This window comes from Mirounga angustirostris, unplaced genomic scaffold, assembly GCF_029215605.1.
Source record: "Mirounga angustirostris isolate CCGP_5_RB_7025 unplaced genomic scaffold, mMirAng1.0.hap1 SCAF_3, whole genome shotgun sequence".
Classification (NCBI taxonomy): domain Eukaryota; kingdom Metazoa; phylum Chordata; class Mammalia; order Carnivora; family Phocidae; genus Mirounga; species Mirounga angustirostris.
Window position 1 is genome coordinate 188,079,679 of NW_026991711.1, and position 10,646 is coordinate 188,090,324.

At 64.9% G+C, this 10,646-nt stretch overlaps 1 protein-coding gene across 3 annotated transcripts; it reads right to left on the reverse strand.

Moving 5' to 3' along the window:
* Positions 1 to 9,411, reverse strand: ECEL1 (endothelin converting enzyme like 1). Of its 3 annotated transcripts, none has more exons than XM_064587251.1 (18): positions 9,162 to 9,411; positions 7,095 to 7,981; positions 6,449 to 6,517; positions 6,232 to 6,342; positions 6,060 to 6,152; positions 5,760 to 5,884; positions 4,858 to 5,080; positions 4,278 to 4,376; positions 3,967 to 4,041; positions 3,663 to 3,766; positions 3,345 to 3,403; positions 3,220 to 3,271; positions 2,123 to 2,190; positions 1,818 to 1,942; positions 1,456 to 1,521; positions 999 to 1,094; positions 516 to 550; positions 1 to 382 (listed from the first exon to the last, which is right to left on the reverse strand). In XM_064587251.1, the coding sequence occupies exons 2-18, from the start codon at positions 7,878 to 7,880 to the stop codon at positions 283 to 285; spliced, it is 2,286 nt and encodes a 761-aa protein (XP_064443321.1). In that variant the 5' UTR covers positions 7,881 to 7,981; positions 9,162 to 9,411; the 3' UTR covers positions 1 to 282. The 3 variants fall into 3 exon arrangements, with proteins under 3 accessions (XP_064443321.1, XP_064443319.1, XP_064443320.1); XM_064587249.1 differs by having other exon boundaries at positions 516 to 592; XM_064587250.1 differs by lacking the exon at positions 9,162 to 9,411 and adding an exon at positions 8,935 to 9,070 and having other exon boundaries at positions 516 to 592.
* Positions 9,412 to 10,646: the final 1,235 nt, after the last annotated feature.

Here is a 10,646-nt window from a genome sequence, read left to right on the forward strand (position 1 = left end):
ACACAGTGCGGGTGGGGCCTGTACAATCCGGTCTGGCCGGCGGGGGGGGGGGGGGGTCTGGCTCCCTAGAGCCAGAGCTGGGGACCCCGGCGTCTCTGCCCCAGGCCCTCCTGGAGCCCAACCTCATGCCTGCTCCGGGCCCCTCCTGAAGTGAGGGACGGCAGGAGGGCCAGGTCCCGCAGGGGCCGAGGAGGCGGGTGGCGCCCCGAGCAGACCCGCGCCGGGTGCATGCGTGCCCCGGCAGCCGGCAGGGGGACAATTCATGCGGGCGGACGGCCAGGCTCACCACACGGAGCACTTGTGGGCAGGGTTCATGGGCGAGTCCCTGGGGCAGTGGAAGGCCCGGCCGAACTCCTCGAACTGGGACACACTGCCCAGCACCCTGGGGCAGGAGGAGAGACCCACCTAGAGGAGGTCCTGGCGGCTGCGACCCCCCAGCGGCCCCTCCCCCTTGCTGCCTGCCCCCAGCCCAGACACAGGGAGGGGGTGAGGCACGGGCAGGCGGGCAGGCACACCTGTAATGCTCGGGTGCGTGCTTGTCGGTCAGCACCTGCAGGTAGATGGACTGTGACCGCCGCTTGATGCACCAGTTCTGGGCCCCGCGGGGGGGGGGGGGGAGGGGAAGATGAAGCCAAGGAGTCCACTGAGCAACCCCTGCCAACCCTGCCCCCAGCCCACCAGGCCTTAATCCCTTCCCCAAACCCACCAGGCCATCGCCTCTGAGGGCTGGCTGGTGAGAGACAGGCTGAAAGCTACGTCCCCGGCCCTGCCCACCTCCCACCCGGCCCCCACCGGGCCCCCACCCGGCCCCCACCCGGCCCCCTCCCGGCCCCCACCCGGCCCCCTCCCGGCCCCCACCCGGCCCCCACCGGCCCCCACCCGGCCCCCTCCCGGCCCCCTCCCGGCCCCCACCGGGCCCCCACCCGGCCCCCTCCCGGCCCCCACCCGGCCCCCACCCGGCCCCCACCGGGCCCCCACCCGGCCCCCACCCGGCCCACCTGGGCAAAGGCAATGAAGAAGAGCTGGTTGTGCGTGTACTTGAGCCGGTGCAGCGGGTGCTCTGGGCCGTGCTCCCGCACCCACTTCTGATAGGCCTGGGGGTGACAGTGCGGAGCTGCGGTGCCCCCACTGTGGAGTCTGACTCACCCTCCACCCAGTCAGCCCCTCGCTGGCCCCTGTTCTGCATAGCGCCCACCATGCCGGCCTTCCACCTTCCCTGAGCCGTGCTCCTTCCTGGGAGGGCTGACCCCAGACAGCCCTCGCCCCCTCCAGGCAGCCCTCTGTGCTCTCCCTGAAGGCAGCCTGAGAGTCCCTCCTTTTCCAGGGGACGCGGTGCCAGTCACAGGCCACAGCTCCATGTGGTGGGGAGGCAGGGGTGCCTATGTCCCTGGCTGAGTCCTCACCAGCCCCTGCCCTCCCCCCACAGGAAGGGAGGGCCAGGCAGGGGCAGCTCACATAATAGGCCAGCTTGAGTCCACCCATGTCCGCGATGTTCTCACCAAGCGTGTGCTTCCCGTTCACCTGCCGAGAAGGGAAGAGTCCAGGGTCTGTCTGCGGCCCACTGGCCTTCCTCAGGCCTTGCCGCCCTGGGCCCCGGCCCTGCCTTCTCTTTCCCTTTCCCAGAGGGTTTAGATGGGGCTCTGACCCCTTTGCGCCCCATGTCCCATGAGTCCGTGTGAACTTGTTCATGCGCCCAAATGAGTGTGCATGCAGACCCCGGGCCCGTGCACAGGGACCGGGGCACATGTGTGTGCACGTGGGTGTGCACGCTCCTCGTCTGCGCCCAGCCGGGCCTCGGGGGCAGCAGGGGGTCTTACCCGCTGGTTGTAGACCGTGAAATTGTCGTACAGGTGGACGATGCACTCCGCCTTGCGCAAGAAGCGGCTGTACGAGGCCTCTGTCCACCAATGCAGCAGGTTTCCCGAGCGGTCATACTGGCCCCCTGCGGGCCGTGGGCAGAGAGGCTGGGACCGACTCTCAGCCCCAAGGCCCCCTCCGCCACCCGCCCACTGGCCCACGGGAACAGAAGGGCTGTGGGGTCTCATCAGCCCATCACCACCGTGCTCCCTACCGCCTGTCCTTCCCCTCCCCAACACCCCCTGCGGCCACCCACGGGCCTCACCCCAGTCGTCATAGCCGTGGGTCAGCTCATGTCCAATGATGGTGCCGATGCCCCCGTAGTTCAGAGACCTGGGCCCACAGCAGCAGCGTCAGGCCCCAGCCTCACCCGCCCTCTGGGCGCTGCACGCTGCTGCCCAGGCCCCGGGAAGGCCCCTGTCAGGCCAAAGTGGCCCAGGGAGGCCATACTGGAGTCCTCATGGTCCTGGGGCACTCATGCCTCAGGGTCCTCCAATATGTAAAAGGAACCAATGATACCTTTGCAGCTGCTTTTTAGGAAATCACATCTAACAGCGCTGGGATGAGGGAAGAGAGCGGGTTGGAGGAAGACATGAGGGAAACTGAGGCACCCTATGTGGGATTTGGCCTGTTTCCTCATCACTAGGGTCACTCCACTTTTGAAACACCTAAAGGAGCCTCAAACCAGGTAAGAGGGAACTCAGGACATAAGAAAGAAAGAAAAGAAAAGAAAACATAATAAAGAAAGAAAGAAAGAAAGAAAGAAAGAAAGAAAGAAAGAAAGAAAGAAAGAAAGAAAGAAAGAAAGAAAGAAAGAGAAAGAAAAGAAAAGAAAAGAAAGGAAGGAAGGAAGGAAGGAAGGAAGGAAGGAAGGAAGGAAGGAAGGAAGAAAGAAAGAAAGAAAGAAAGAAAGAAAGAAAGAAAAGAAAAGGAAGGAAGGGAAAGAAAGAAAGAAAAGAAAAAGAAGGAAGGAAGGAAGGAAGGAAGGAAGGAAGAAAGGAAGGAAGGAAGGAAGGAAGAAAGAAAGAAGAAAGAAAGGAAGAAAGAAAGAAAAAGAAAGAAAGAAAGAAAGAGAAAAAGAAAGAAAGAAAAGAAAGAAAGAAAGAAAGAAAGAAAGAAAGAAAGAAAGAAAGAAAGAAAGAAAGAAAGAAAGAAAGAAAGAAAGAAAGAAAGAAAGAAAAAGAAAGGACCAAACCTACACATTTTTCTAAATAACCAAGGCTGAAGACGATGGGGGCCCAGGAACTGTAGCTGCCATGACTGCTGGGCCCAGCCCGGGTCAGGACACTCTGAGCTGCTTTCATGCACCCGGCAGACAAGACTGCAGAGCTGGCTCTGGCTCATGCCAGGTTGGGTACTCACTGTGGAAAGTCAGGGTCATAGAGCGTGGGCTGCAGAATGCCTGCAGGGAACACTACAGAGAGGGCGGGGTCAGCAGGAGACCTGCCCCAGCTCCACCCCGCCCCTTGCGGGACACGCCCCCTTACCCATCTGGTTCTTGTTGGGTAGATAGTAGGCATTCAGGGCCTGCGGTGGGAGCAGCCACCTGTGGAGGGAGGTGGGGGTCAGCTAGGGAGGCCCCCCCACCTCCCAGCCGGCTCCTCCTTAAGGAGTGGCCCAGTCTGTAGCCATGTCCTGCGCCTCCCCCAGGCTGAGTACCTGCCCCCCCCCGCAGTGTCCCCCCCACCACCTGCACCAGCATGGCTGTGAGGTGGTCTGACCCAGCAGCCTCCTGGCCTTGGTAAGGAGCCTCTCCCCACAGCACCTCCCTCCCCGACTCCCCCAGCTCTGGGCCAGGCACCCACGTGGACTTGTCCACCTCCTGCCGGATCTTCTTGACTGAGAGCTGGATGCTGAAGCGGATGCTGTTCAAGATGTTCTTGAAATAGGTCTTCTCATGGACCTCAAACTGCACGGGGGATGGGCAGTGCTCAACGGCAGGCGAGGGGTCTGGCCAGACTGGTGTTGTGCACGCCCCATGTCCTCCCAGGGGCCAACAGCTGAGGGCCGTGGCTGCTCCTCTTCGGTGAGGGTGGGCCTCCCTGGGGGTCTTGACCAAGGGACCGAAGCCCAGCCGGTCAGGCAGGGTAGGGCCAGGGGATGACGCACCTCGTACTCCTTGTCCACAGCCTCGGGTTTGAGCAGGAAGTCCGGGTAGCCCACCATCACCATCATGTACTGGAGCTGCGGGCGAGACAGTGGCCAGAGTGGGCCAGGGCCTCGGGAAAGAACCCCCCACCCCCCAAGGGAGAAAGCTCTAGGGCCAGCCCAGAGGTGGGGCTCAAGGACAGGGGAGGCCAGAGCAGGTGATGTGAACCCCACAAGGGGCATCTTGCCTCTTCTGTTACCCCAGCCTGGCACACAGTTGGCACTCAATAAGTGTTTGTGGAACCTACGAATGGGGACAGGGTCCACTTCACCTTGGCCCGAGCAGCTGCCTTGGTCTCAGCATCCATCCAGTCTAACTCCTCCAGGCGCCGGCCCAAGATGTACTTGATGTCTTCCACGAGCTGCTGTACCTGCAGGGCCAGGGGTCGGGGATCAGGGGTCAACCCCGGAGGCCTTGGCCCTGTGCCCCCCCCGCACCTGGCATGAGGGGTACCACTAATTCAGTACCAGTTCCTCGGCCTAAGGTTTGGTGCTGAGCACCGAGGGGAGACCTCGGAGGTGGGAATCCAGGTCCTGCACCCCCAACAAAAAGCTCACGATCTGGAAGCAAACGACCCCCGCAACGATCACATATTCCCAAGGCCACGCCTACTGAGCATGGCAGAGAAAGCTGGGCAGGAGCCTGAGGGGGAAACCCTCCTGTGGCTGGTAGACCAGGTAGGCTTCCTGGGGGAGGTGGCCTGGTGAGAAGTAGTCCGGAGCCCCAGAGAGGGCTAAGCCCCTGCCTGCAAGGGGATGTGTGGGGCTCCCCATGCTCAGACAGAGGCCATGGGAGGACTCGATGCCCAGCCCAGCACCCGCACCCAACCCCCAAGCCCAGGGCAGCCTGACCTTGGCCTTGCTGGCGGCAGAGAAGTGCTCATGTACAAAGAGAGCTCCAAGCGCCATGCCAAAGTGGCGGCTGGCCTGGCCCAAGCAGACACGGGCCAGCTCCTGTGGCTTGTCACTGCCCTCCATCTCACGGGCCAGCTCGTGCAGCGCCTCTCGGAATGGCGGTGACAGGTGCTCACTCAGGACCACCACCACACGCCACACCAGGTAGTTGTGCAGGATCCTGAGCACCAGGCGAGACAGCTGCGTGTCCAGACGGGCTCCCGTGCCAGTGCCAGCCAAGGGTACCACTCCACCCCCCTCCAGACCCCCCAGCCTGGGGTTAGACCCACACCCACACGGGACTGAGGGTCATTCCGGATCCGTGGGGGCGGAACCTGGAGTGGCCGGAACCCCAGCAGGGAAAAGGGCTGGGCCCCCACACAGCAGGACACACCTCCGCCCGCCTCCCTCCCCCGGCCCCACCGAGGGCCAGATGCTAACTTGCTGTGGGGCGCCCAAGGAGACTGTCTGCCTCAGGCCTGGCCTTGAGAGGCCTCTGCTCCTCCCCAAGGAGGCCAGAGACCAGGGAGGCTCTCCCCTCGGCGACCATGGGGCAGCAGAGCTACAACCACACCTTCCCTTTCTGAAGTCTGGACTCACTCAGCCTCACTATCCCCGGATGAGCAAGCTGCAGCTCAGGCAGCGCACAAGCCCTGCCCAGGGTCCCAGGGAGTAGGCGAGAGCCACGTCGGAGTCTGGGGATCTGGACTCCTGTTCCAGTGCTCTTCACCTGCCTCCCCAGGGTGGCTACAGGACAGGAGTGAAAATGGGAATTCAAAGCTCACCAAGCAGGGGGCGTGGGGTGCAGGGGAGGGGCCCGGAGGGGCAGGTGGGCGGGGCTGGGTGGCTGGCAGTGGTACCTGCGGGGTGTGGAGCGGATGAGCTGGGACACCTGCTGCATGTAGTCTGTGGCCAACAGCACCACCTCCTCATCCTCCGAGAAGTCCTCCTGGAAGATCTGGTCCAGCAGCCACTTCCACTGCAGCTGTCATGGGGAGGGGGCCAGTATGGCTGGGCGTGGCAGGGACCACAGAGGACAGGGAAGGAGTCTGGGAGAGGCACAGGAGGACACCGGAACCCATCTACGGCCCTGGGGAAGGGATGGCCCTGGAGCCCCAGGATCGGTGCCCCCTGCCGCGGTCACGGTGGGCTGCACTCACATGGGGGGTGATCTTCTGCAGCTGCCCCAGCGTCACCTTGTTGTACATGGAGCTGACATCTCGCCGGAGGTCATCGTACTCCGACACTGTGATCTGGAGGTAGAGGTGAGTGAGGAGGACCAGCCCTGCCTGGCGGTCCCCTCCCCTCAGTCCGCGGCCGCCCCCCGCTCACATTGGCCAGCCGCTGCTCGAGCTGCAGGATCTCCTGCGCCTTCTGCTCCACAGCATCGACTCCCAACAGGCTGAGCAGGCGCTCCATGAACACCCGGTATGCTGCCAGGATCTGCACCGAGAGGGGACATTTCAAGGGTGGGGGTCAGTGTCAGGCCCTAGTCCATCCCTCCTGGAGCCGCAGGCCTTCCCCGATATCCCACGCTACGACCCCGCACCTTCTCACTCTCCTCATCCTGAGCTAAGTACAGGGTCCTCTCCGGCAGAGTGAGCCCATCCTGGTCAATCTGGGGAGACGGATGGGGTCAGAGGTCAGAGATTAGAGGTCAGCGTGCCAGGTTCCTGCAAACTGACCAGAGGACGGGCCAGATATCCACAGTCACAAGCCCCAGAAGCAGGAAGACCCTACCCCTCCCTCCCTCCAGAGAAGCTGGTAGAAACCCCCACCCCTCACCAGCCTAGCCTGGCGATCCGGCGGGAGGCGGGAGCCCATGCCCCTATCTTTCCTCCTATAAGCCTTCACCTTCCCCACCTATAAAGGGCACTCGCGGGGCCCACCCCGAGAGTTGGGGCCCCTGGCCTTCTGGCCCGCCCCAGCCCACTGGCACACCCCTCGTTCCGTGCGCTCACAGCCTGCCACAGGACTGGGAAATTGCGGCTCCCGCGGCTCCACTAAACACCGCAATTACTCGAGGGAAATTACTTGCGCCCTCCTCCCGCGCTATGCTGGTGCGCGCTCCCCTCCCCCCTTCCCGTCCCCTTCTGCACCGGTCGCCTTGCGCGGGGACCGCGCGTGCGGGGCCATGACGCCCCACCCCCACCCCCGGGCCCCCGGCGGGTAACTGGGGAGGGGGACGCACTCACGCGGATGACGTAGCGCGAGGAGTTCCTGTCGTCCAGGCTGACGGTGAGCGAGAAGAGCGCGGCGGCGCTGTACACGCCCTGGGCCTTGTACAGCAGCCGGTTGAGGTCCCAGAGCGCCGCGGCCCCGGGGCGCTCGGCGGCGCCGCCCAGGTCCCAGCCCCCGCAGTCCTCGATGACTTCGAGCATGGGCCGCGGGCCGAGCCGCTCGATCTCGCGCATGTCGAGGCACGAGCGGAAGAAGGCGCGCACCTTGCGCTGGGCCGCACCGCCCGGCCCACCCCCGGGCCGCGCCAGCAGGCGCCGCAGGCGCTCCTCGTTCTGCTCGCCGATGGCCGCGATGGTGCCGTAGGTGAGCCTGTCGTCGGGGATGGCGTGGCGCCGCAGCCAGCCACCGCACGCGAAGGAGTAGAAGTCCTGGCACGGGTCTATGCTGGCGTCCAGGTTGGCTGCCAGGAAGCGGGCGGCGCGCGCGAAGGCCTTGCGCTCCGGGCAGCCCTCGGAGCAGGCGCCACCGCCCGCGGCGCCCGGGCCCAAGTACTTGAGCGCCAGCATGGCGGCCAGGATGGCGCAGAGGCCGGCGGCGAACACCAGCCCCGACAGCAGGCACACCTCGCGCCGGTTCCAGCGCGGCAGCCCCGCCCGGGCCCCGGTGGCGCTGCGCCCCGCGCCCAGCGGGAAGCCGGGGGGCAGCGAGGCCCCGCGCGCACCTCCCGTGCCGCACCGGCTCACGTATTTGACCTCCTGGAACTCGTCGTAGTGCGCCGTCATCGAATATGGGGTCTCCATGCTGCCACGGGCACCGCCGCGCAGCCCTGGGCGATCTCAGCTACAGGAGGCGCCGGGCCGCCGGCCTCCTGGCGGGCTTCCGCATGGCTCCCGGGCCGCAGCTGCGGGAAGGGTAGACGCGGGTTCAGAGAGGCACAGGGGCCCGATGGGGCCCACCAGCACGACGAGGAGGGGCGCAGGCCTAGGTCCAGAGGCTGCAGGCCACACCGTGACTCCAGCAGCGAGCGGGCCCAGGGCCTGGCCTCCCTCAGCCACTCTGAGAATGAGGCCAGGGGAAGGCTCAGAGTGGCCGCCAGCTCCCGCACGCACAGCGGCCTCCTCTCTCCCTGCACACAGATGCCTGCCGCAGACTTGGGAGGGCCCTGATATAAAGTAGGGGAGCACCGTGCACGGGGCCTGGCACATAGTAGGCCCTCAGTGAAAGACTGTTTCTCCTCCCATTGCCTTTCTCATCTGCGACCTGCTACAGCCACGGCCAGGTGGGGGAGGGGGAAGACAGAGGCTGGAGAAAGGAGGTGCGGTCAAGGGCGAGTCTACGCCGACCCAGAAGCCGCATTGGAATTAGACGCTCAGGAAAGCGGCTAAAGAACCAAACTTTGTCCTCGAGGATGTCCGTAGAGCCCCTCCCTGCCCCGTCTTCTATTCAGTGGCCAGAATGCCCACCAGCCCCTTTCCCAAGAGGCGCGCTCCAACCGGCCCGGAATCAGGGAGAAACCCCCGACGGCCCTAAGAACCTGGAACCGGTTCCGTACCCCCCCACCCCTCCGTCCCCGCCGTGGGCCGCTCCCGGCTTCAACAGGTTTTCCCCGGAACCCAAACTTGAGCGAAGTTTCACCCCCGGCGCGGAGCGAGCTGGCCCCGTGCGCCCAATGCTTCACGCGCCTCGCCGCGCAGTTCGCGGAGCCCGAGAGCTGAGCCCGGGAGTCGCAGCCGCAGCCGGAGCCGGAGCTGCGAGGACGCAGACAAAGCCCGGAGGCTCGGCGCAGCGGCGGCGGCGGCGGCGGATGTGGCTGCGATGGTGGCCGCGGCCGCAGCGGACTCGGATGCCACTTACCCGGCAGGTGCGCGCCCGGGCCGAGCGAACTGAGCGGGTCGAGCCCGGGCCGGAGCCAGAGCTGGAGCGGAGCCGGGCAGGCGGGAGCTCTCTCCGTGCGCCCGCCGCCTTCTCTGCCGCCGCGCCGCGCCGCCCGCCGGCCCCGAGGGAGGGGGCGCGCCGGCGGCTCCACCCTCCTCCGCCCGCCCCCCGCGCCCCCTCCTTCTTCCACCCTTCATCCCGGCTACCTGGCAGCTCGGTGGCAGCTCGGGGGCGGGGACGGCGGCTGCGGGACTCGCTCCCGAGGGGCTTGCGCGGGCTCGGGGCTCGGGGATTCCAGGTACAACTGCGTCCCGGGCAGAGTGAGGGCGCCTGCTACTCCCGGGAAGGGGTTCCCCTCTGATCCGATGCCCCCACTCGGGGCCGCCTACCAGGCCCGCCCGAAAAGGGCTCAAGCGGGAGCTGAGGAGGCGCGTGGATTGTCCCAGGCGAGCCCACAGGACTGGAGCACCGCCCAGGGCTGACTCCCAGCAAGGCCATGGGGTGTGATGAAATAGCGCCTGTGCGCTCCTACCCAGCGCCTGGCACAGAGCAACCTTCAGTAAATGGGCTTCCTGCCCGCTCCCTTAGCCCCTGCCCTTACCCAGCCCTCCCGCGAGGGCGTTGGGGTTTTGGTTGGCCAGGCAGCCTTCACCCTGGTGGAGGAAGAGCTTCGGAGGCTACTGAGGAAGGGGGCCTCAGGGCCGAGACTGCACCCCTCCCCCAAACCTCGGCTGGCCTCAGCCCCCACTGCTCCGGAAGCCCCTGGCCAGGAAGAGAAAAGGACTAAGGAGTAATGCAAGACCCCCTCCCCTCTGGGGACCAGAGGGAGGGAGGGAGGGTGCCTGCTGGCCCTGCCCTGCAGCCCTAGTCCTCAGACAGAGTGCAGGCCTCAGGCCCCTGCTATATGGACTGGTGGAGGGGACCGGCTAGGTAGGGGGTGGGCGCGGGGATGGGTGTCTCTGAACGTATTCACCCACCACCTTCTTCCCATACAACTTGCTCTTTGAATGTGGGACCTCCCTCCCACATCCGCAGCCCCTGAGGCAGGACCCACTTCTGCTTGGCTCACCACTGTACCCCCACAGGGAACTTGGGGCTTCTGGGACCAAGGCTACTGTTTCTGGAGTCTCTGCTCTCTTGGTCTTGCCCTCCCCACCCCCTCTGCTTCCCATGTCCCCAGCAGGGGACCCCACAGGGCACCAGTGCTCCCAGGCCTGCCCGTTCCAGCGTGCCGGACTGGCCTGGACAATAAGACAGCCCAAGACTGCCATGGAGCCCCAGCTCACAGAAACCACAAGGCAAGGGCTCAAAGGCCCCATCACCCTGTCCTCTCCCTGGGGCTTTTCAGCAGCCTGGCTACTGGGCCCCTGGCCCCCTAGGGGCCACCTCTGCCCCCATTCTGCCTCTCCCGTGTCTATCCACCTGGTGTCTATCCACCTGCCGGTCTGTTCGCTACCACACTGGATCCTCTCTGCCTCCACCTCCAGCCATTTCAGGGTCCTCCTCTGCCCCACACGTTCTTCGTGGGTCCAATTAATTCCACTGAGGAGAAGGGGAATTATGTAAAATGTGGTGATTCCATAAGGGAGGAGGGGAGGGCAGGGCGGTGGCAAAGTGGCTCTTTGTGCTTTTAATCTGCATTTTTTCCCTCAACGTTCTGTCTCCAGGAGGATAATTTTCCAGCCTTTTCA

What these genes read in the sequence shown, in the direction of transcription:
- ECEL1 (XM_064587249.1), bottom strand. Translation starts at nt 7,880, where the DNA reads ATGGAGACCCCATATTCGATGACGGCGCACTACGACGAGTTCCAGGAG. An exon ending in TATGACCCTGACTTTCCACA is followed by an intron (nt 2,191 to 3,219) that starts GTGAGTACCCAA and finishes CTGTGGGCCCAG; the next exon opens with GTCTCTGAACTACGGGGGCA. An exon ending in TCACGGTCTACAACCAGCGG is followed by an intron (nt 1,522 to 1,817) that starts GTAAGACCCCCT and finishes CCTTCTCGGCAG; the next exon opens with GTGAACGGGAAGCACACGCT.